We start from the raw sequence: 24,530 nt of genomic DNA, 5'->3' as shown, positions 1-24,530 counted from the left end.
GATTTCATTGTTTCTTGCCTTTCATCAAATTCCATCCACCAAAAGTCGCATAGGCACCATATCCATATGTCGTCGTCTTCATGTGTCATTGCGTAAACATCATAAAGTATCCAATAACATGAGGTCCAATCTCCAGCACGCATAAGTACATTGATTAACTGGAATTAAAATGGCATTTACATGGAGCTTAGACATCATTTGCATGGCGCATAGGGATGGGTGACAAGCCACCAGCCTTGTAGCAACAAATTGTCAGCTGATGATAGATACTTCACTGTATGGAATTGGAAGTAGACCTCTCAAGAGAAAAGTTGACCTGAGAGATGGAACATATACAAGCAGAATGGAAACCACAATTACGTTGATCTCCTCTTTGTCTTTATTATCCCTAGTCTTCGATGATAGAGATGAGAAGCGAGGCCTCATCCGCTGAAGGAGATTGCTCGTCTGGTTGTGCGAAAGACGTGCACGGATTAGTTAGCTCTTCGAACGAACATTAAGAAAGAGGTAAATGAAAGAACCTGGCATGGTAACAGGCAAGTAGGGGAAGAGACGGTTGATGAGCCCTCCACCTTCTTCTTCTTCTTCTTCTTCTTTCTTGTGATTATCCTCGGTCCCCTCGACAGGGCCGCCCGGAACGGAGACGGTCAAGTTAGACACAAGACGACCGATGAACCCGACACCATCGTCAACCTCTTCGGCTCCCTTGAGGCTGGAGTCTACAGAATCTCGCTTCTTGGCCGCCATTATCTCTTCTGCTTCCTCATCGCTATCTACTGCAGGCCCTCCGTTGGGTGGATCTTCTGGCTTCAGAATGGATGAAAGAGAGACGAAGCTCTCGCTCGCATCAACGCTATCCTCCATGGCTCTTATCCCCCTCGTTCTCTCGCTCGCTCTCCTGGATCAACTAAATAGTAGCGACATCGGGAGGGAAACTCCCGCAGGTTGTACACGTACTCCCACGCTTTTGTCTTTGGGCTCTCTGTCGTGCTTTGGAATGCGTAGCCTGGCCACCGACTCTTGGATGTCTATCTTCTCTGCACGTGTACGTAGGACGGTGGAATGCCTCGATGCCGACATGCATGCGGCAACGAGAGGTCGGTTTCGTTCTCCTTCGAAACCAAGTGTTGGCTGTCACAACACTTGTTTGAACGAAGGTTTCCAGAAAAATTAAGCAGACCTCCGCTCTCCTGCATAATCTGTTTGAACCTGATCTGATCTGATCATCAGCATGGCTCACAGCTCGTCAGATGATGTGCACTACCTGCCATCCCAACCGACCATGTCATCAAAGGAGTTCCGCAAAGCATCTCTTGAAGCCATCGCTTGCGGAGGCTACCGCCAAAGCGATCCTGATCCATAGTCCGTCGTTGCCAGGTCGCGGCCACACAACATGCTTTTGCAGAAAGCATGCTTACACAACACCATGTAGTAGAAAATATATGCTGCGATCGTGAGGACTTGTAAAACACATATCTTGTAGGCAGGAAAATGAGAGACCAAAACAAGAAGAAGAAGAAGAAGAGATCCCACTGTAGGTGTCAAAAAGGTACCTGGACAGTCATGGTAATCTTCCACGGATATCAACAAAAAAGATAACTTCAGATCCTTTGGGAAGCTCATTTCTTCCATCAGTGGAACGAACGAAGTGGTACTTGAACGTAGGTACCTGCATGCCATCCTTGAATTTCTTTAACATCAAACACTTCAATTATGGAAGTTCAAGGAAATCTTAATCTGAGACAACAAAAATAGATAGAATCGCTGTATATAATTTCTCCATACTTGGATGGTAACTGATCGATTATGCTTTTTACCAATATAGGTCTCATCTAAGAGGGGCAAAGGATTCACCTCTCCAGAAGACCTCTTCAGCAAATTCAGTGTTCTTCTAAGTCTGTTTGGTACTCCAAGAATGCTACCTGCTATAACTATGAAATACACAATGTCTCGTTGCTTGAAGAACAAAGCACACAAAAGATGAAGCTATTAACTGTTCTTTTTTTCCCATTCAGGTGGTAAATGTCACCAAGAAAGTGATTGGAGTTGCTTCCTTTCAAGCAGACAGCCAGTCTGTCGATCATAATTATATAAATGTTACAACAAAAATGCAAGATGGAAGAGCCAGCTACAAGCAATGTTAACTCATGTTTACACCTTATGGAAATGAATTAATCCATGAGTTTGTATCTTTTCTCTTGGACACCGGTAACCCCCATTTGTATCTCAATTATTGTGTGAAGTGGCACCTACATAGGTAAAAAAGAACCTAGTCTGAACTTATGTACCTTGCAATAACATACCCAGGGAAGTTTCATGTTTGCTGAAACATACACGCAAAGCCTCAATCAACTAATGACTTACCTCAATGTCCGGAATTTCTTTTAGTGGTCTGTCAGCAAAATATGCATACAATGCTCTCAACACGGCCTATAAGATATGGAGTAACTAAAAAATTAAGTACTTCACGCAAAACATCCATACAATAGACAATTAAGCATTCAAGCAAATTACCTGGTGAGAAATGACAACAACTGGTGCACGTTGTCGTTCGAGCTCAATAATTACAGGTTCCAGTCTGAAAATGATGTTCGTATTAACATCTTGAATGGAGAATCATGCAGGCATTTTCATATAAGATCCTCTGGTGAATAAATAAAAAAAAGTAAGTCAACAAATCAAATTGAATCACTAAAACAAACCTTTGAATGACATCCAAGTATGACTCCCCACGAGGGTATCGATATCTAAGCTTGTCCTTCTTACGAGATCTGAATTTTTGACATGTGAAGAAGTTACAAGAAGTTCTAACAAATGCCTAAAGGATCAAATGGTGATAACTGGGTATACTGGTATTCTTGAAAGTGAAAGGAAACCATATGTGATGCTATTTATAGTATGTTTTATTAGTGTCTTTACGATAAAGAGGTACAAAAGTGACTGATAAGTTCAATTTCAGTTAAAAAATACACCATGAAAAATAAATTGGTTTCATTAAGTTGGATTGTACTATTCAGTCTAAAATAATGACTTTGTTCTGCAGCTCAATCTGCATTAAGATTGACCAATACATAAGGCTTTTGCCAATAAAGAATCTATGGATCGATGCGTACAATTTTATCCTGAAAAGTAGCAAGTTTGTTTCTATGATGGTAACGATGGTCACCTAGATCGCAGAAGTGCAACTTTATTATAATACCAACACTTGCCCTACGGCTCTTATATGCTTCAAGAGCATAAATTGGCCATATAAAGCAAGTTGATATGATGTGGAGCTATACCAGAACCTTGCTAGAGCCTGATTGCTACAAGGGCTAAAATTGAGCTTTGTGGATTTAAATTTTTTCCCGGCCCAAACTCAGAGCTGGCCTCAGTTCATGCCAATTAGACTTAAAATGCCAAAATATGGAATCAAGTGGATAAAGAGGTAGGACCATCACATTGATTCATGAGACATACAGAAGAAAGAACAAAACGGTGTGCCAATGATGTTACAACACAGCATAAAAACAGAACAAGAAAACATTGAAAAAATGATAGTTGTGGAGAAAACGATAATGATTGGTTATAAACGGTTCTGGGCTCAGAAAATGTTTTATCTGCATGAGATTTTAAGAGAAGAATTGGAAAGATGTCTAATGTTTATGCCAAAGGCGAACTTCAAAGTTTCATACAAATTCAACTGTTGATAAAATAAGATAATTGGCAACTCAAATTCACCTCGCATAATGACGAAAACAGGAAGATAGACAGTTTAAATATTTCACCGTCTTGAATATGCAATGCTTTTGTACAACTTTAGAGACGGTGACAGCTTATGCACAATTAATAGCTGCTGTCTCAAAACTACCACTTTAACTGAAAAAACAAATAATACAAAAAAAAAACATAAAATGCAACATACACTAGATATAAAATGTCTAAAGCATGAAATAGTCAAACATGATACTATACTATAGAAATACTCAAAACATGACAAGAAGCAATGTTGTGTACTTGGTTTTATAAAAGCTCTCCAGGAAAACAGCATCACTGTAGAGATAGTAAGAAACTTTCTTTTTTTTAGTGATTTAATTTGAGATCCCACCACCCTCCTTTTCCTCTTCTCTTGCTTTCCCGTCAATAATGTATAATAATTCTATTTTTACCATCCATCAACGTTTTGAATATCGTACCATATCGATCTACCGATCAGTTGTCGGTACAATACGTACCAAACTATACTAAGTGTACCAAAACACAGTACACTAAGATGTACCGATGTACCACCCATACCGATCCTCTATCAGACTGGTACTACTGTCGATACCGAGTGGTACGGTACGATATTGCAAACCATGCCCTACACCTAAACAGTAGAAAGTCAAATCTCCTATCCATGTTGCTAAAGCAAACACAAGTTTGTTTTACCTTTTCACATTAAAATATCTTCTTAAAAAAAAAAATTTATCAGAAAGAAGCCTCATGATTTTCCAATAGATTTTAGGTACAATATAGGGCAAGAACTATCCAGATTTATGTGATATAAACCATTACCAGAGGACTACTACTCTACATATGACTAACATAAGACGGCATTTTTGATACATACACATATTCCTCAGGCATGTTTTTCTTTATTTCTTCATAAGTCATTCCATCACAAACTCCAACATTTATCTCTTCAAGAGCGCGCCATTGTATCTACAAGCAATAACAATAACATTAAACTACCATCATATTAACTGATAAAAAGGAAACAGTGCATGTGACTTCAACTTAGAATCAAAATATCAGAATATACCTTTGGGAATCCAACAATTGGGCTTGCAGTTAGTATTGTTCTTTGTAGTGTGCTAGTCCATATCTAAGACATTTAAAGAATAAATAGAATTTATATGAAATACAGCCAACTTATTATGATATGAATAAGAGTCACAAGCTAAGTGATTATTTATCTAACTATATGGTTGTCAAATCTGTAATGACAAGTACGGCAGGCATGATAAAAAAATTTGAGACAATAAACAAAATATTAGACTTAGATTCTGAGACATTTCTCATTAACATCATAGGTGACATAATATAAGGGATCCTTGAAGATTCACAGAATGAAAGTACAAAGAATATCTGAAAAGCTCCCTGTGCTTTCTTCTACACTTTCTTGTACTAACTATCCAAACAAAGAAAAAGGAGGGTGAAGAATGAAGGTACAAAAAAGATCCCTGTAAGTTCTTCACTTTCTCACTGCATAAAAAAGATGATGAATAATTCAAGGAAATATTGAAGCTTGTTATAGATGTTATAAATTGATATTGGCCAGGAAAAAGAAGCAATTTAGGAATTGAGCAGTACAAAAGGTTCAGTAAAGAAAGTGAACTAAAGCACAAATGTTATTCTTACAGAAGCTGTCCTCTCAGACTTCAGTCTCTTCTCAACAAAGTTTGCAAGTTTCTTTGCATAAAGTTCACCAGCTTCGCTGCTCAAAAAAGTCGAAACTAATGACACTCATAAGCCCTCCGTTTTCAAGTATAAATGCTAAATCAGGTTCACAAGAACTAATGAACACTAACTAGAATTTCCTCTTATGAAGATAGATACATGCACATAGCATGCTGAAACTTATCTTTGGGATATCAAATATAAACGACATATAATTATCATAATAGCAGTAGAATGTTTCCATATGAATAGAAAAAAGAAAACAAAGACCAAACATATGGTTGAGTATTTCGCATTATGTACAAAAATCTCAGGTGTCCAGAGATGTATAAAATATTATTATTTTTCCTTCATGGTACATAATGAGATAACCTCAAAGTCCACTTTTCACCAAAAATGGGAGAGTTTTATTGAGACTAACACCACCGGAACTTCCAAGACATAGATGCTTTATGAAGTATGTTATTTTAAGATTAAAATTATAAAATCCAGCAATTTGGAGGATATTAAAAAGATTAAGACAGAGTTAACCTCAAAACGGCGTCACCTCCAATTCTTCCTCTGACATTATCTCGACTTTCACCATGCCGAGTAAGCAGAATAGGCCGGGGTGTGAGATGAGTATTCACCTGCATTGTAAGTCTGAATAGCATGACACATGACAAAAGATTTTATTAAAGAAAACTTGAGTATTTTTGGTTTCTTATGACTTTCAAACAAGCAATATTAGTAAATGGTTATGTTCAGTATATGAACAGTGTACTGGTACAGGACAACCAATGCAAACATGAATATTGAACGTTACTTCCAACATTCGGGGTGGGTCATTCTCTTCTCCCTTTTCTGTTTACATACCTGAACTAATGATTTCAGTAGAAGATGTTTTGTATGTCGTGACAACCACATTTTACCTAAGCATGGATAATTCTATCAACAGGTTGATGCTGTTGGTACCATCAATTCTACGATTTAGAATGCATGTACAATTTTGATATTGACGTGCTTACCAAGAAGAAGACAATTCGGCCAGGAAGATAACCACTGATGTTGTTAACCTGAATAAAAGATTTAAGTTTTAAAGCAATAAAGGTCATCAAAAAATTTAAACAAAATAAAAGATAATAGCATTATATGCTGCAAAATAAATACTTTAGTCATGTAAAGTCAAAAGGCAGGTTCAGAATTTGCACCAAGTTAAGAAATAAGCAGAACAATATTAAACACTAATATGGATTTTACTAGTGAAATTACCAGTGAGGACTACAGCAATCAACTTATAGATACAATATGACAAGCAAAGTATATTTGATGGAGGTTATTAAATGCTAATCAAGTGAGTTAGTAAGACAGCTATAAGAGAGTTAAAACTTAAACGTACCTTGAGCTAATGCCAATGATCTACAATGGCTAAGGTTTCGTCATTCAGATGTGTTAATGCAGTTGTCTTTGATGGAGGTTATTAAATGCTAATCAAGTGAGTTAGTAAGACAGCTATAAGAGAGTTAAAGTGCCTTGAGTTAATGCCAATGATCTACAATGGCTAAGGTTTCATCCTTCAGAGGTGTTAATGCAGTTGTCTTTGGACAGAGCACTATTGTTGCATTCTCATCAGAAGGTACTAACAATTAGAATACTTGAAAACCAAAATGCATTTGCATTTATAATGGATGGTAGAAAGTTTTGTGTTTTATGGTTCAACCAACAACACACTCGAGCAAAAAAATTACGTAAGGGTGACCAAGCCAAGGCAGGTAGCAATAACACTGGCACCTTGCCACCAACATATTTGGTTGTTCTAAGCAGTGACAAGCACATGCCCCCAAGCCTATAAGTCACCAGTGTGATCTGATGCTGTGATAGAGCAATCCCTAAGCCCAAAAAGATGAAGCTCAGGTACAACAAAGATATGTATCCAAGCAAAACAAATTATAACTCAAATAAAAGAGTGAAGAATTAAACTCACTTGTATCTGGCCACCTTGTCCGCTGACCATGTCAATCATTTTGACATAAGAACCCTCCTCTACCGGCTCATATACCTACAGATGACTATATATCATTTATTTTAAACTTAATAAGCATCTGAAATTAAAAGATGCTACCTGATAAACGTGGCTAGAACAAAAGGTATGAGCTTGGAACCTTTTCATAATTAGCTAAGCGTTCTTTGAAGTCCCGCATTCCAGATTCAAAATCAGGTCTGCAGAATAATAACTAATGTACCACTCACCATGGCTAATTGACACATATATATCAAAAACAAAATGTTGAATGCCGATACTCACTCTTCTGCATAATCAGGACTTTGTTGAATTTTCAGGCGGATATTTCTTTCTATTATGTGTTTGTCATTGCAAATTGTTTCCAGAAATATGATCTGCAATTAGGACAGGTTTGAGTAAACAAACAAAAGTATCACGGCTGGATTCAACAAAATTTTAATAAAAAACAGACAAAAGAAACAGAAAATGTGGAGATAGTAGAAGGGAATATATATTCTCTTCACTTGGAAATCACATGTGATAGGTGAAATGAAAGGACCAAGAATCAATTAAATGGCAACCTAAGCCTTTATGCTATATGTTCTACCTGAATCAATTATGAATATGAGATACCTTGAAAATCAAGCGGAATATTAAAAGTCAACAAAGAAGAGGCAATAATGACAAGAAGAGTAGCAGACACTTGAAAGGTACCTTACATTTTCCTTCAGCCATTTTCATGAGCATATTCCTTCGGTTTCTGGTGCTATTTGTTGCATCAAAGATACCAACCTATAGTACAACCAGAAAGAGAAGAGCCAATTATCCCATTGAACCTTTTTTATCACAACAAAACTAGCACTATACCTGACCTCCTTCTTGCATCCAGGCTATCATATCATCCATAGCTAAAGCAGCCACCTAGAGATATTAAAAAAGTACAGGGCAAAGTAAGCCGTTAAGTTGAATGAAGTTTTTTGCTTTATTATTAAATTTTGAATCAAGTTAGTAGGAGAAACTCTTCTGCAGTTGTTGTAAAAATACTCATCCTTGCCTAATCAGAAGTGCAACTAAAAGCTATATATATAACAACGAGCATAAAGATTAACAATTGAAGAAGTTCAGTACTGTTGTAACTTGTAGTCAAAATAAAAGAAATAGCAGAGAAATAGCAGTTGTAATTGCGTGTTGCTACCTCATTGCGAGCCTCCAAACCTTCTGGATTGTCCCCACGAAAAAAATCAGCAGACTGCATAATGGCATGTTCTGACATAAATTATTATGGAAAGAAGAATGGACAATTTGTTATTAATAGTTAAATGTAAAAAGATTATAACATGAGAAACAGATGAAGAAATAAATGAATTTAAATTTGAATAAAATCATAGTTAAGGATAGGTTGCACATGGAAAAAACACCGACAGTGGTTAGTAAGTTTCTTAAAAACATAGGATAGCACACACACACACATATATACATAAAAGAATATATATATATATATATATATATATATATATATATATATATATATATATATATATATATACATATGTACATATACATACATACATACATATACATATACTTACATACATATATATGCATACATATATATACATAAATATATATATATATATAATAGTTGCACAAGGAAAAAATACCTACAATGAAATTAGTATTATGTTCTTTGTAAATGAAATTACTTTAAGTGATGACAGTTTAAATAAAATTAATTTCTAACTTTAATTATAGTGGTAAATCTAAGAAACAATATGTTTACTAAGATCGAATATATATGTAAATTTAATAATAAAAAATGATATAGTTAAGTTGGGTGGACAAAAAGTTCCAAACAAGTAAAGTCTTCAAGTAATTCAGATTAATTATTGGACAAGATGAAGCGATCAATGACGAAATTATTCATACTTCATAGATCAAAATTTTAGATCAATTATTTAACAAGATGAAGCAATTTATATATTATTCATACTTCATAGATTGACGATATTATTCATACTTCATGGATTAAAATTGGATGGTTAAAGTGAAAAGGTGCATCGGAAATTTTGTGCGATTAACAGCATTAACAGCTACTCTTTATGTTAAAAAGAGTTTTTTAATAAAATAATTACTAGGCAGTGATGCTTTATGGAATTTATGAATGCAAGTGTTGGATGATTAAGATGCAACATGTACAAAAATATTATGTTGCTAAAATAAGAATGCTAAGATGGATATATAATTTTTTTTATGAAAAATAAATTTTATTTTCATCCAAAAAAATAAACATAGCATGGGCATGTTTTAAAGAGATCTATGGACACTTTAGTAAGATGATATGATTAATATTAGTATGAGGAGAGATAGAAGAAAGGCTAAGGAGACTTTCCTAGAAAATATAAATAAAAATAAAATGCTCCTGATTTAATTAAGGATATGAATTTATACAAAACTTGATGAAAAAAAAAATTCATGTGGGACATTGCGGTTTGTTGTTGTATACTTGTATTTAAAAAGGAAAGTCAAAGTAAATGTTTATTTTTTTGTGAAAACACATGAATATTAATTGTAAGAGATATAATTGCTATTATAGAAATTATATGGTTTAAAAATAAAACATCTTGGTTTCCTAAGGGCTCTTTTCCAAATATAAATGACTGAGAGTGTGGGTTGTGTAGTTTACATGAGTACTTGCCACGTCAATGGTCTTTTGAGCGCATCAAGTTCTAGATTGTAATTCATTTATGTTGTTAGCTCTGCAGCTGCCTTGCCCATCCACATCCCAAGAATGTTGTTGGCATATACTTCTTTGTTCCCATCTAAAATCCATCCCTTGAACAGCATTCCCTCTAATGCCACCTGATAGGGCATATTTTGGCCCCAGATGAATCACCAGCGGCGTCACACCCCATCAGCCACAAACCCGATGCCATATGCCATCAGAACCCCGAGGTGCACGCCACGTCGGGTTCCGTACCGATACACTATGTGACATGACAACCCCGAGAGCTCGGGGCGGTGCTGTCTGATGCCGCTCAGGCACCCCCAAAGACGCCAACTCGTCAGAGAAGTCGTCCCGCCCCCATGAAAGTCAGCGGCCACGCCGAACCGAGGCGCAACCAATCCTCGCACGTTGGTATAAAAACCCCTGTACGACGCTCGGCCTAGGGGACACGAAAAAAGGCAGGAAAAAAAGAATACTCGACTGACTTGCTCGTCAGAGGGGCCAAAGTCGGGAAACACCCGACGAATGCCATTTTTGCAGGGAGGCAATCACCCCCGAGCGGCGAACGTCTCCACCAGGGAATCGCCATCCGGTGCGCAAAGCAGGGTAATCCATCGGCCCGGATCCCGACCAACGCCAACTAGCACCCCTTCCCGAGGGCGCGGCCACGTCGCGAAGAAAAGCTGCCTACCACCCCGGGGACGGAAGGACGCGACCCACCACAAACAACACTCTAGTCGGCAGACCATAGAGCGCTGACCCGCATCCACTCACCTGAGCTCGACCAACCCCGCCGGTCCGACTCACGCCCGAGACGCTCAAGAGGCGCAGCCACCTCATCATCCCATTCACTCCACCAGAAGTCCCCGACATCGACCCGCAGACCTAACCGTGCTGACTCATCAGCCACGGTACTATTGTTCACTAACACCACCAATCCCTTATGCTGCAGGCCTGCACATTTCTCTTAATGCTGCCAATCCAATATGTTGCGGGCCTGCAGAACTATTCTTTCCTCCTGATGAATGGCCACGACCTCTTATTTGACTAGATTCAAGTGATACAATTTTTATTCTTTTCACATATATTAATAGATTCACTGCTAGTTAATTTATGAAATCAGATTTAACATAAAAGAATGCTTTGGTAAACAGTTAACATAAAAGAAAAGCACAACACATCTTTTATCATACCTGGTTTGTTCCAAGCTTAAGGCGGCGATACTGTCGACCAAGTTGCAAGTCAAACAAAAGCAGTTAGTAGTATAAACTGGATCAATCAAGATAAAGAATTGGCTCTGTAACATAGGCACTAGGCAGAATGTAGAAGCTCAGTCTTCACCTTGCCAACATTGAAATGTTTGGTCTCATGACCTAACCAACGCAGATATCTAGTAAGCTTGGCTGCTGTGAAGGTCTTTCCCCGGGCTGGCAAACCAACCTATAACATCACAATATAACAAATAGAACAAAGCATTGGCAAAAACCTGTTAAAGACTACATGTTACACAAAAATCGAGAGTGAAAGCTGAGAGGTATGCTGAAGATGGCCATAAGATATAGGATAGAGTTTTTAACTAAAGTAGACTATCAGATTTATGTCACCGAATGGCCTAATGGATAGTTCAAATAAATGTCGACGAGGATGGGATAGCTTGAGGTTTATACATATCTGCTACATGTATTTGTCATATTCAATATCTCTATTCTTTTAATTTGTACAATTGGAGCAGACATGAAATAACATAATATATGGCATAATGGCAGTAAATACTTCCAGTTAAAAGAAAAGTTTAATTTTATATGTTGTTACCAACACAATGGCCAACCTACTATCCTCCTTTGGTCCAAGCATCTGATCAGCTACAGCTGCGGCTGCAACTGCTCCAGCTGCTGCTGGCATGGCCTTCTACCAATTAGTAAAATAGAAAATATAAGAAACATTAGACATACAGTTACATGAGCAGCAAATTCTCCGAGCTAGAGAAAAGCAAAATTTGATGAATATACTCTCTAGAAATTTGTCTAATGGCATAGTTAAATAAGTTCATGAGAAACGTCCAATATGAGGTGTTCTGACACTTTAAATAAATGCATCGTAATAAAAGAACTTTCGAAGTGAATCATTAGCACAGGCAGTATAATGCCAGTTCAAGGTTCAGCTTGTCCAGACAATGTGCTTGGGCACCCTCTTTCAGCCAAGACAGATTAGCATAATAAAAGAACTTCCAAATTGAATTGTAAGCACAAGCAGTATAATGCCAGTTCAAGGTTCAACTTGCCCAGACGATGTGCTTGGGCAACCTTTTTTCATACAGATTAACATCACTAAAACTTTCATCTTGTTGTTTGTGTTGTTGAGAGTGTAACAAGCTCTTACTGCAAGATAGTGTGCTTGTGGACTTAACACGCCTATCAGACCATGTAAACAGCTTAAACAGATAGTGTAACAAGTTGTTACCCACCCTGAAGAAAATAAGAGGAATCAGTTATGACAAACAGTAGAATTATTGGGGATACAGGAATGACATGCATATCCTAGAGTAGTTGTTTACAGACTCAGATGAACAACTGAACTAAAATACACACATGGTCAAGCAATGGTACAAAATGACAGGTATGACAACCATGCAGGAGTGGTGTCCTGCAGGCTGAGATGAACATACAGACTACAAGAGACTCATGGATCGACTAACAGTAAAAAATTGATAGGTATAACAAAAGAACCATGCAGAAAGCTGATGTCGATTTTTCTGCAAACATGAACAAACCTTTGTCTCAGAGCCCAACTTGGGATCAAATGTGAATGCACCTGCACTAGCTGATTTAACAAGTCTAGGAGAGCCCACACCCCTATCAACTAAGAGTCCTTTTTGGCCATCTTCCTTTAGCAATGGTGAAAACGTGCCAACCGACTTCGATTCAACCATACCAGGAGCTGGAAGAAGTTTGGGAGGATCCAAGACCATAGAATCCATATCCTTAGCAAAAAATAAACAAAAAAGGATAGTTATTTCTAAGCTTCCTAATTAAACTACTAGCAATAACATTAGAATACATCTGGACAGCAAGCATATTATCAAGCAAAACACCTACATACAGAGTATACTGACTGCTTGAAAATGAGAAAAAAATTGATATGAGAAAAACAAAATTTTGAGCAATACCATCAATAAGCCAAAAAGTAGATAAGGGTAACTGAACAGTGCATCAGATGAAACATTGAAGAACTCTCTTGCATTTGACTTCTTACGAGAAGGTCAGTAAAAGAAATGACGTGCAACTATATATGCAGGCCAAAAAATATTATTTGTAGGTCTCTGACTCATGGAAAACCTGAAAACTAGGAGAAGAGTTGCAACTTGCAAGTACCTTCTGGCTGTTGGAATGGTCAAGTGAAAAAACACCAGCTTTACTCGAGTCATATGAACTTCCACTTGAGGCATCATTCTTGGAGGAAATTCCAGTATTAACCAAGGATCTTGGTGTCTCTGTCAAATTAGCAGCATAAACTACACCAACGCTGGAAGATGGTGCTGGAACAACATAGTGTTCTAAATCAAGCTCCAAAGTGGATGCTGGCCCATTCTGGTGGAAAAGATGGATAAATATGAAAATTATAGCAATGAAGAACAAGTCATCAATTAGCATATAGCAGAAACTAGACAAGGATGAGAATGACAGGATCAAACTCTACCTTGGCTACGACAGACCTGGTAAGAAATGCAGTATCAACCAAGAGATTACTAGAATCACTTATGAACAGAAACAACAGAAAGTCTTGCAACATCTAGATTTTCACTCAGCAATATTTTCTCTCCATCTAAAAGTTTCACATTACATAATCAAGATTTAAAAAAATCATCATCATTGAAGCTTTTTCCAGTCATGTTGTTCCCTTGCATAGCAAGATCACAACTCAACATTACGGTTGCGCATTTTTAGATACCATGTGAGTGATTTGTCCATCTTTAAAACTTCTTAAAAGTCCACCTTTTACAACTGCATGCCCCTCGAAAAATTAATGCATACTCCATATTGACTATTATTCTCCTAGGGTATCCCAAATCTACCTTTCCATCTCCTTGTTGCCTGATGAACAAACTTGCATATGAATCTGAACCAGATTTTCGGGTCTCTATCGATGCAACACTACTGTCAACTTGACATTAAAAATTCCAAAAATCTAAAGATGTCATCACAATACACATCAGAATAAAACAAAGTTCACCATTATTATTTTTTTATCATAAGCCTTCCATAATTACTGATGATGTGAATCCATCAAATAAAACAAAGGTTTCATTGAGTTAGTGTTTCTGCTATATGCTAATTGATAGTAACACATCATAATGGAACAAAGTCTTTCTAGAACGCTAATTAAAATGTTTGTCTAGTAACATATGAGTTCAAAAATTACCACATCCCGGTCAGGGTTAATAACTGACAGATCACTTGGGAATTTCCACAATAGCCTTTACACATAATTGTCATGTACAATATGCACCAATCATTAAAGTATAACCATTTTACCTAAGAACTAGAATTTTTTCCATTTTATCTTTGTATCATGGTAATCTAAAAGTCATAAATAGAACCCAAAAACCCAAAGAAATTCTGGCAAATGACCCAAATAGTTGGGAATGATTCTTGTCCTTGGATCTTAGCATACTGGTGATGACATTAGATATAGCATTTCCATTTGTTTCTGATATTCTAGTCTTTCTTTTTTTTTCAAGAAAACCATGTTCATGGTCACGTTGACTAGATTTTGTTAGAGTCATCCAGGATGAAATTTATGGTAAAATAGAAAGATCATTTTTATTATGCTAAATTGCCTTCTTAAAAGGCATCAAACTGGAGCTTGTAAGTTCCGGGAGTACCTCCGAACCCATATTATCGGGTGCAACATTGATACTGACATCTGGAATCCCTCGTACCCTCGACGGCTCAAGATTCTCCTGATATGCCCTCCAACTAGCTGCAAGATCGAACGGGGACACTATGTCCACCTTAATGAACAACCTGTACTCAAGAACCTCCTCACATCCGCCCACCTTGAACAGCGCCGACCTGGCATCCTCCTCTTGCAGCATCCCTCCAGTGAGCAACCGGCTCGGCCCCTCCTCCACCACGCATGGCACGTTACTGTACTTAGGCTTCAGCAAGAACTTGAAGTCCAGCGTCTCTAAAGAAGAAGAGGAACAAGAACAAGGCCGAGCAACCAAAACAGAACAATGAAAACGCAATATAACGGAGGCAATCGGATCCAAGAACCGGAGTGGGCTCGTCCATACCGTGATTGGGGGGCACGACGAAGCCGAGCTCCCACGTCGACGCCGACTCCCGGGCCATCGAGAGCTAAGGGATCATCGAACATCAAGAAGCGTCAGATAGAGAGAGATAGGAAAGAGGCGAGGGAGGGTAGTTGATCTTACGGCCTTAGCGGAGTCCCAAGAACCGGTGATGGGGGCGGAGCCGTAGACGTGGGGGATGAGATCGCCTCCGATGTTGAAGTTCTCCATCTTAAGGGAGACGTAGAGCTGGCCGTCGCGGCCGCCATGGGAGCTGTCGGAGTTCTTGGAGGCGCTTGTCCCCATCGGAGGAACGCCTTGGTCAGGAGATGGAGTTGAGTGGACGCGATTAGGATATGGGAGTTGAAGAGTCGGTGTGACGGAGGTATGGCAGCGAGTGACGTTGAAGAAACGCGATGTAACCGGCGAGCGGGGAAACGGAGAAGTGAGTGGGCGTTTCCACCTCGGATTGAATTGGGCCCACCGACGAGTGAGTGAGCGTGAGAGAGGGGGAGAGAAAATGGGGGACGTCGATGGGATCATGTTTGCTGAAGGAAAGAGAAGAGCAGATCTGGTCATCCAATCTAATGGACGGTGCAGATGATAGATGATGTGATGGATGGACGGCTTCGATCGGTGATGTAGATCACTCTTTAATATTGTGGTGGGTATTAAATACACTAAATAGTACATGATAATTGTTATTTCTACTTCAACATCTTTCCTGTATTTGAAGATTTATTTAGTCGATAAAAATCTTGATTGGTCTATAATAAAATATTAGAAAATTACTATTTAAAATTATGAAAAACGTTTATCGCATTAATATTTTCATATTATTAATAACTAAAAATGGCTCTGACTCTATTTCGCCCGAGACCACATTATTTTAGAAAGACATGAAGAAAAATCTAATTTGGTTCCAAATCGTCGTACACATGAACAGTCATAATTTAACTTAATAATAAGTTTTTGTATGTAAAATATTGATCTCATATTCAACCTATTAAAGACTTTAATATATGTCATTTGATAAAATATTACATCTAAAATAATTGGTCTCATAATAATATATTACATATGAAGGTTTGAGATAAATTTCTTTACGAAACAAAAATAAAAGAGCAAGAAAATAAGATTTTCTTAACTTTCCACGACTGTTTGAGGAAATCTCTCTCAACTAATCGATCTTGATAAAAGAAATCTTTACCTTTACCTAATACAAATATAATCTCATTTATTACCTCTTAATTTGTATTAGAGCGTCTCTTGTCGTGAATAAGATTTACTCCCAGTGATAACAATTACTAACAGGTAGCCTTCTCCCCTGCACGGTCAGCGGACCCACACCGACATTGGAACATACTCTCTTGCGACTCCACACCGACATTGGAATATACTCTCTTGCGACTCCTTTGCACTGACTCTACCCCTCAATTGTGCTTTTCTTCTCTGTCTTCTCCTTTCATTCCGGGGAACTCTAACAAGCTTTCTGTCTCATCTACTGCAAAACCTTTCATTTGATCATTCCTTGGGAACTAGTATATCATCTTATTTATCTGTCTCCTCTCAAGCCAAAGCGTATCAAGGATTTGCTCCACCGAGCCATCTCGGATACCGAAAACTCTTAATCCCCTTGCTACTCATCACTGTCATCGCTACTAAGCATAGCATGGAACAGTAGTGATTCTCATCGAGGACCTCATCTCGGATACCGAGAGCTCTCTGCTAGCAAAGCCTCTATGTAATTCCTCATCGGCGGAGCTGTAATAGTTCCGGTGTCGATGTCATCCCTCATCCTCTATCTAACAAAAACTATTTTTTTATTATTCACTTCTAACTTTGATAACAAGTAGCATCGTAACTAATTATAATGCTTGTCTTAGTAATAAAAGTCATCGGCTACTTTTTAGAACATATTCTATATCCTACTCTAAACTATTTGAAATTATTTATATAAATGTTTGGGGCCTTGCTCCAACCACTTTTTTTGATAATTTATATTTTATGTAATTTTCATATATTATTTTACTAAGTACATATGGTAAGTTTCCATGGTTTTTACTCACTTTAGAAAATTTGTCAAGAACTTCTTTCGGTCTACAATGAGTGAATATCGAACTCTAACATCTTGAATCTTAGTTTGTAGTATACAACACATCAAATCACCCTCCTTGGCCATGTCAAATAAATATAGCTGAAATTGGTTACGCCCTTCTACATCAAGCCTCAATGCCACCAACCTACAGCCTTTCAAACTACAGTCTACCTCATTAATCGTATGCTTACTTCAGTTCTCTAATATCAATCACTATTTAAAAATTATTTTATAAACTTTCAAACATTCAAAAACTCAAAATACATAGTTGTCTCTGTTATCCATGGCTATGCCCCTATGCCTCACATAAGATAACACCAAGATCTAAACCTTGTATCTTCATATGATATTATCTTAAATATAATGCTTTCCGATGCTACGATCCTCAAACTCAAAAAGTTTTTATATCACGTCATATCACTTTTGTAAAGTCTAATTTTCCCTTCCAAAACCAAGGGTCTCTAGTCATGCGAGTCACTCCAACAAACATACATCATAGTATACCTCAAACAACGTCAAACAGGCCTCTCACCACACCGTCCAATCCTTCCCATCATGATACACATTTACTTTTTCATAAGTTAATCCTATTGATGAAGCACTACCCTTAGAAACATAACCACCGTCGTTGCTTTCTCTTGGACCTAATGATACTGAAGTACCTTAGTGTGACAAGATATGTATCAGTGACTCTCCACGAATACCTATACCTACCGCACAACCTAACAATCCCATTGCACATGACATCCCATGACAATATGCTCCAAAAGTTGTGTTTTCAAACCACGTCAAGTTCTTGACCTTCATGTCATCACAAACTCTCCACCTGAGCCCATTAAACTCACCATCATTACTCAAGCTCAAAAATCTCCACACTAGGATAAAGTCATGTGTTAAAAATACCCTTGTACCATTTCATCACATAAAAAATATCATTGGATATAAATGAGTCTTTCGAATTAAACGGAATCTAAATGAATCCGTTGTTAGATATAAAGCACGTCTAATAGCCAAAGAGTTTCATCAATGACCTGGTGTTGACTTCACAAAGACATTCAGTCATATTGTTAAACCAACAACAATCCGACTTATCCTAACTTTAGCCATCTCAAAAGGTTGGCACTTATAATAACTGAATGTTATCAATGCTATCTTACGTAAGACTCTAACTGAATATATATTTATATAGCAACCTTCCATATTCATCAATCCTAAATATCCAGGGCACAATATATTTTGTAAACTTCAAAAAGCTATTTATAGACTTCGTTAAGCTCCAAGAGCATGGTACACCGAACTTGGCTCATTTTTAACATCAACTAGCTTTATAAATTCTAAGTTTGATACTTTATTATTTTTACGATAATAAAATAGATGTACAATATATCTACTAGTGTATGTGGATGATATTATCGTCATAAGCAATAATTCTATGGAGATCAAGGGATTTCTCATGCAATTGGCAAATCAATTCTCCATCAAAATCAAAGATCTAAGAATCTTGATAACTACTTTCTAAGAATAGAAGCAATATACACAACTTCAAGACTCTTTCTCTCTAAAAAAAAGTATATTCAAGATTTATCATCAAAGACGAACATGTAATACGCCAAAGAGGTTGCCACTCCACTCTTTGCTATTGAATCACTTAAGTTATATGATGGCAGCCCTACTACATATTCTATATAATACCGACAAGTACTTAATTTTTTACAGTACTTATCTCTCACATGTCCCGACATCTCATTTGTAATCATTAAATTATCTCAATTCATGTATCGGTCATCCACTATGCATTGGTCTGTAATAAAACGAGTTCTGTGATATCTCAAAGGGGTCCTCAATCATAAACTTTTTCTCCGTAAACACTCATCACTTCATCTCCATGCTTTTGTCGATATTGATTAGGCAAAGAACATTGATGATAGAATATCTACATTGGGGTATAATCTTCCTTGGTTCAAATCCAATCAATTAGAGTTCAAAGAAGCAAACAACAATCGCAATATCCATAACTAAAATTAAATATTGAGTCATCGCCACCACTACAGCATACCTCAATTGGGCCACGAATCTACTAAAGGAACTCGATATCAACTCCATCCTAACTCTTATAATATATCATGATAATATGGAAGCCACTTATTTATGCACCAATTCAGTATTTCACTTATGTATGAAACACGTTACCATCGATTTTTACTTCGTCTGATATTAAATTGTCAGACATCAACTATGTATTTCTCATATACATACGACTGATTAACTAGTAGACTCTCTCACAAAACCTCTCGTCCGAGAGATATTTTCTTTATATTGGTCCATGATCGATGTAATTAACAGGAGTTCAGTCTTACAGAGTCATGATAGAAGATAAATTTTTCATAATCTTTCATAACTATTTGAGGTAAGTTTTGAAGATATCTTTATCAATTAATCGATATTGATAGAAGAAATCTTTCCGTTGAATTCATGTTAATGCAACTCCATTAATATCTTTTATCACCTCTCAAACTATTAGGAACAATAAATCTCCATGTGCTTTGATCAGACAACCTCAGCACGCTCAATTAGGGTGAACTCTATCGCTTGTATTCATCTCATAGCGTGGAAAAGGAGAGACGAGGGGCGCACACTGGAACCAAAACCTGCGTTCGCGGCCACCGATTTGGGGGCGTTGGATTGCGAGCCGGCAGCGGCCGCACTCGTCCTTCGTTCCGTCTTCCCTCTACCCACGGGCGACCGAGTGCGCTCGTCAGAGTTGGCCGCGTCGGAGGTGGGTTGGGCTCAAACGGGGGCGGCGCCCGACCCCGCTGTCCGCCACGTGCCGCGTCGTCCACCGACGTACGCAGTTGCCACCCGCCTGCCAACTACACAACACAAACCACCACCTTCACTATATTAATAACAACGTTCCAAAATCAAATTCCTTTATTATTATTATTATTATTATTATTATTATTAATAAAAAATCATAAATCCAAATATAACTCAAATGTTTACTTTCGTCTTAAAAGAATAATAATTTGGCCCATAATAATAAGTATAATGGCATCATACTTACGTCATCACTCGATATTTGACTGTTGACTGTTGACCGACTTCAACGTGTCGCTCATCTACCAAGAGCAGTAAAAGATTCCTGAATCTGCCCGTCCAGTCTTCTGTAACACGACGCCCTCAAACGTAAGTTTGCTGCGTTTCCCATGCAGTCAACCTGACACAGTGCCGAGGACCATCGAGACCCCGACAGAAGAAAACCATGGTTTTCTCCGTTTCAAAGGGCTACGTGGTTTTCCTCTCCGACCATGGGTACATCTCCGCCGTCTTCTTGTCGATCGCTGTTGATCCTAAGCAGCCTGTGACCTCCATGCTTCTCCCGCCGAAACCGCTCTCTGGTTTTGCCCACCAAAATGAACCCACACGAAATGAAAAGCCACCTAATTCCCTCGTATAAGAGCTCGTCGTCGGTCTCTTGAGAAGAACACACGTCAAAGAAAAAGGATTGTTCTTTAAGAGAGAGAAAATAGCTTGTTTTAGCCACACACAGTCGGTCTCGCGCTCAGTGGCGATGGACACTAGGATTGGGTCGGTGGACGCGGCGATGGAGACCATGGCGAACGGTAGCGTGGGCAGCCCGCCGACGGCGCACTGCCACCCCATCGCCCCCGCGGCGCAGGCTGAGGCGGCGGAAGCGACCCTGGGCCGCCACCTGGCCCGGCGCCTCGTCCAGGTTGGCGTCCACGACGTGTTCGCCGTCCCGGGGGACTTCAACCTCACCCTCCTCGACCACCTCATCGCCGAACCCGGACTCCGCCTCGTCGGCTGCTGCAACGAGCTCAACGCCGGGTACGCAGCCGACGGTTATGCCCGAGCCCGCGGCGTCGGCGCCTGCGCCGTTACCTTCACCGTCGGTGGCCTCAGCGTGCTCAACGCCATCGCCGGCTCCTACAGCGAGAACCTCCCTGTCATCTGCATCGTCGGCGGGCCCAACTCCAACGACTACGGCACCAACCGTGTCCTCCACCACACCATCGGCCTTCCGGACTTCTCGCAGGAGCTCCGCTGCTTCCAAACCATCACTTGCTATCAGGTAATCATAAATAAAAAGCCGATTCTGTTCGGATCTTTTTCTTGTATTGAGCGTGCAGTTCGAATCTTGTGACGTCTCCGATGCGTTTGGACTGCGCACAGGCAGTGGTGAACCACCTCGACGACGCTCACGAACTCATCGACACCGCCATCTCCACCGCGCTAAAGGAGAGCAAGCCCGTTTACATCAGTATCAGCTGCAATCTCTCCGCCATCGCTCACCCCACCTTCAGCCTCGAGCCCGTCCCCTTCTTCCTCTCCCCCAGGTAGACTTCCTCGTCGCAGCTTTCGCCTCCCTCGTGTTCGATAAGAATCCACAGGTCGGTTGATTTTTGGATCCTCTTCTTCGAACTGTCAGATTGAGCAACCAGATGGGGTTGGAGGCCGCCGTCGAGGCGACGGTGGAGTTCCTGAACAAGGCGGTGAAGCCGGTGCTGGTGGGAGGGCCCAAGATCCGGGTGGCCAAGGCCGGGAAGGCCTTCGTGGAGCTCGCGGACGCCTGCGGCTACCCCATCGCGGTGATGCCCTCTGCCAAGGGGCTTGTCCCAGAGCACCACCCCCGGTTCATCGGCACCTACTGGGGCGCCGTGAGCACGTCCTTCTGCGCCGAGATCGTCGAGTCCGCCGACGCCTACGTCTTCGTGGGCCCCATCTTCAACGACTACAGCTCCGTCGGCTACTCCCTGCTCCTCAAGAAGGAGAAAGCCATCATCGTCCAGCCGGAGCGCGTCGTGGTGGCCAACGGGCCGGCCTTCGGCTGCATCCTCATGAAGGACTTCCTCCAAGCGCTCGCCAAGCGGCTCAAGAAGAACACCACCGCATACGAGAACTACCACCGGATCTTCGTGCCCGACGGTCAGCCGCTGGAGTGCAAGCCAAAAGAGCCGCTGAGGGTGAACGTGCTCTTCAAGCACATCCAGCAGATGCTGTCCGGCAACACCGCCGTCATCGCCGAGACTGGCGACTCGTGGTTCAACTGCCAGAAACTGAAGTTGCCGGAAGGCTGCGGGTAGGAGCTTTCGATCCCCTGACAGATGAATCCCTTCCTGGGGGAAGAACTAACTCGGCTTTTGCTCCTCAGGTACGAGTTCCAGATGCAGTACGGATCCATCGGTTGGTCTGTGGGGGCGACGCTGGGGTACGCGCAGGCTGTGAAGAACAGGAAGCGTGTGATCGCCTGCATCGGTGATGGAAGCTTTCAGGTGCCGCTTCTGATCCTAATGCCCTCGTATGGCGAGTACTGAATCAGCGGATTCTGATCCGCTAACCTCTGCGTGGACTGCAGGTGACAGCTCAGGACGTGTCGACGATGCTGCGGTGCGAGCAGAACAGCATCATCTTCCTCATCAACAACGGCGGGTACACCATCGAGGTGGAGATCCACGACGGACCTTACAATGTCATCAAGAACTGGAACTACGCCGGCCTGGTGGACGCCATCCACAACGGCGAGGGCAAGTGCTGGACGACGAGGGTGAGCACAGCACTCGGTACTCGGACGGCAGAGCGTTCGCCGTATCTCCAAACGTATTCATCGATCTGAACTGCGTGTGTGCAGGTCCGGTACGAGGAGGAGCTCAAGGAAGCGATCGCGACGGCGGCGGGGGCCAAGCAGGACTGCCTGTGCTTCATAGAGGTGATCGTGCACAAGGATGATACCAGCAAAGAGCTGCTGGAGTGGGGCTCCAGGGTTTGTTCTGCCAACAGCAGGGCACCAAATCCCCAGTAGCAGTGATCGATCCCAGTGTCATCTTCTTCTTTATCTTGATCTGTAATCTGTCATCTTCTCATGTTCTTGGTGTCTTTGTCACGATGCATGTCATGAGACTACTTTTAATCTTCTAATACAATAATAATCATCTGTTTCTACATAAATACACTTGATCCAAAACATTCTCTCGAATATAACATTATATTCTTTCAAAGATGAGGAAGCTAAGATCGAGAATCCGAATCTCAAGAAAGGGAACAGCCCAGTAGACTGCCAAGTTCTCAACAGGGGACCTTTTCTTCTTGGAGCTTATTCTGTAATTGATGGCCAAAAGGACATCTTTGATGGACTTGCTGGTAAAGAAGGGGCAAACCATAGCATATTAATCGGTCTAGCTATATCCAAAATAATATTTTAGGTACATACTCATGTAGAGTATGGCATACTCATGGCATCTTTACTGCCGCTTTTGCGTGCATAGGATTCCGACCGAATCCAACCAAGCAACACTGCCATCGAACATTCGCAGTGTTGGCAAATGCCTACGGGATCGCTTCGATCGACATATGAGCATTGGATTCCACCTCCGATCCACTAGCCACAGCGTTGGATTGATCTCAGATTAACCTCAAAATGTCTGGAAGCAAACAGAAATTATTCCACATGATTTCGAATGAGAATTCACAAAAAAAATCCACTAGCCAAAGAGTTACAGTGTTTTCTATTATACTGAAAAAAAAACATAATTTAGTAAAAAAATTAAGATTAAAAATCGATTTATAAGCATGAGTAGATGACTGATTGTTTTTTTGAGTATTTTGAAAAGATAAATGAAATAGTTAAAGTGTTAGAAAAATACTATAAAGAGTCATTTAGAGCTTTTTTTAGTATTAATAATACTCTTATTATTCATAATCTATTTTTAAATTTTAATAAAATAATATTTTATTATTTATAACCTTTATAATTTTGATTTTTTCCTTTTTTTTTCCTTCCACACATTCCACACCTACACACCCTACTGATGCACCCTGTAATCGATCGTCGCCCCTAACTTATATCTTAATCGCTTCTCATAATTCATAATCATCGTCCCTTAGCTTGCATTTAGGTCTTGCTTTACTTACCCTATCCTTAAGAAGAAGAAGAAGAAAAAGAATAAAATCTATTTATGAAAAAGATAATTTTAAAAATATTTAAATTTTATAA

General features: G+C 39.7%; 3 protein-coding genes across 6 annotated transcripts; 1 reads left to right on the top strand and 2 right to left on the bottom strand.

Moving 5' to 3' along the window:
* Nucleotides 1-119: 119 nt before the first annotated feature.
* On the bottom strand, nt 120-1,878 carry LOC135626926 (uncharacterized). The gene is made up of 4 exons (XM_065132759.1): nt 1,855-1,878; nt 1,554-1,669; nt 522-1,445; nt 120-447 (listed from the first exon to the last, which is right to left on the bottom strand). Exons 3-4 carry the CDS (start codon nt 862-864, stop codon nt 389-391), a joined length of 402 nt encoding a protein of 133 aa, XP_064988831.1. The 5' UTR covers nt 865-1,445; nt 1,554-1,669; nt 1,855-1,878; the 3' UTR covers nt 120-388.
* Nucleotides 1,879-1,981: 103 nt separating this feature from the next.
* On the bottom strand, nt 1,982-15,812 carry LOC135626925 (6-phosphofructo-2-kinase/fructose-2,6-bisphosphatase-like). Of its 4 annotated transcripts, XM_065132756.1 has the most exons (24): nt 15,565-15,812; nt 15,424-15,487; nt 15,010-15,314; nt 13,499-13,714; nt 12,898-13,107; nt 11,940-12,035; nt 11,469-11,567; nt 11,321-11,350; nt 8,598-8,651; nt 8,270-8,323; nt 8,117-8,194; nt 7,706-7,797; nt 7,563-7,620; nt 7,385-7,459; nt 6,429-6,476; nt 5,953-6,050; nt 5,383-5,458; nt 4,784-4,846; nt 4,592-4,683; nt 2,703-2,771; nt 2,515-2,578; nt 2,365-2,430; nt 2,158-2,249; nt 1,982-2,073 (listed from the first exon to the last, which is right to left on the bottom strand). In XM_065132756.1, the coding sequence occupies exons 1-23, from the start codon at nt 15,724-15,726 to the stop codon at nt 2,172-2,174; spliced, it is 2,247 nt and encodes a 748-aa protein (XP_064988828.1). In that variant the 5' UTR covers nt 15,727-15,812; the 3' UTR covers nt 1,982-2,073; nt 2,158-2,171. The 4 variants fall into 4 exon arrangements, 3 of the variants coding, with proteins under 3 accessions (XP_064988828.1, XP_064988829.1, XP_064988830.1); XM_065132757.1 differs by having other exon boundaries at nt 1,982-2,249; nt 11,940-12,032; XR_010492503.1 differs by lacking the exons at nt 1,982-2,073; nt 2,158-2,249 and having other exon boundaries at nt 2,382-2,430; nt 2,515-2,603.
* Nucleotides 15,813-20,765: 4,953 nt separating this feature from the next.
* Nucleotides 20,766-23,485, top strand: LOC135627316 (pyruvate decarboxylase 1-like). Its single transcript, XM_065133365.1, has 6 exons — nt 20,766-21,611; nt 21,713-21,876; nt 21,969-22,619; nt 22,692-22,812; nt 22,896-23,084; nt 23,169-23,485. The coding sequence occupies exons 1-6, from the start codon at nt 21,090-21,092 to the stop codon at nt 23,337-23,339; spliced, it is 1,818 nt and encodes a 605-aa protein (XP_064989437.1). The 5' UTR covers nt 20,766-21,089; the 3' UTR covers nt 23,340-23,485.
* Nucleotides 23,486-24,530: the final 1,045 nt, after the last annotated feature.

The sequence above is a fragment of the Musa acuminata genome, chromosome BXJ2-11, assembly GCF_036884655.1.
Source record: "Musa acuminata AAA Group cultivar baxijiao chromosome BXJ2-11, Cavendish_Baxijiao_AAA, whole genome shotgun sequence".
In the NCBI taxonomy this organism is placed as follows: domain Eukaryota; kingdom Viridiplantae; phylum Streptophyta; class Magnoliopsida; order Zingiberales; family Musaceae; genus Musa; species Musa acuminata.
The sequence above is the reverse complement of the archived record's forward strand: the minus strand, read 5'-3'. Positions and strand labels throughout refer to the sequence as shown.

Bases quoted from the DNA above. Each gene is read 5' to 3' on its own strand.
- LOC135626926 (XM_065132759.1), bottom strand. From the start codon at position 864: ATGGAGGATAGCGTTGATGCGAGCGAGAGCTTCGTCTCTCTTTCATCC. The intron at 448-521 runs GTTCTTTCATTT...TCGCACAACCAG, and splicing joins CTTGCCTGTTACCATGCCAG to ACGAGCAATCTCCTTCAGCG.
- LOC135626925 (XM_065132756.1), bottom strand. From the start codon at position 15,726: ATGGGGACAAGCGCCTCCAAGAACTCCGACAGCTCCCATGGCGGCCGC. The intron at 12,036-12,897 runs GTTTGTTCATGT...ACTAATTGGTAG, and splicing joins AGTTGGGCTCTGAGACAAAG to AAGGCCATGCCAGCAGCAGC. The intron at 11,351-11,468 runs GTGAAGACTGAG...CTTGGTCGACAG, and splicing joins AACATTTCAATGTTGGCAAG to TATCGCCGCCTTAAGCTTGG.
- LOC135627316 (XM_065133365.1), top strand. From the start codon at position 21,090: ATGGACACTAGGATTGGGTCGGTGGACGCGGCGATGGAGACCATGGCG. The intron at 21,877-21,968 runs GTAGACTTCCTC...TCGAACTGTCAG, and splicing joins CCCTTCTTCCTCTCCCCCAG to ATTGAGCAACCAGATGGGGT. The intron at 22,620-22,691 runs GTAGGAGCTTTC...TTTGCTCCTCAG, and splicing joins AAGTTGCCGGAAGGCTGCGG to GTACGAGTTCCAGATGCAGT.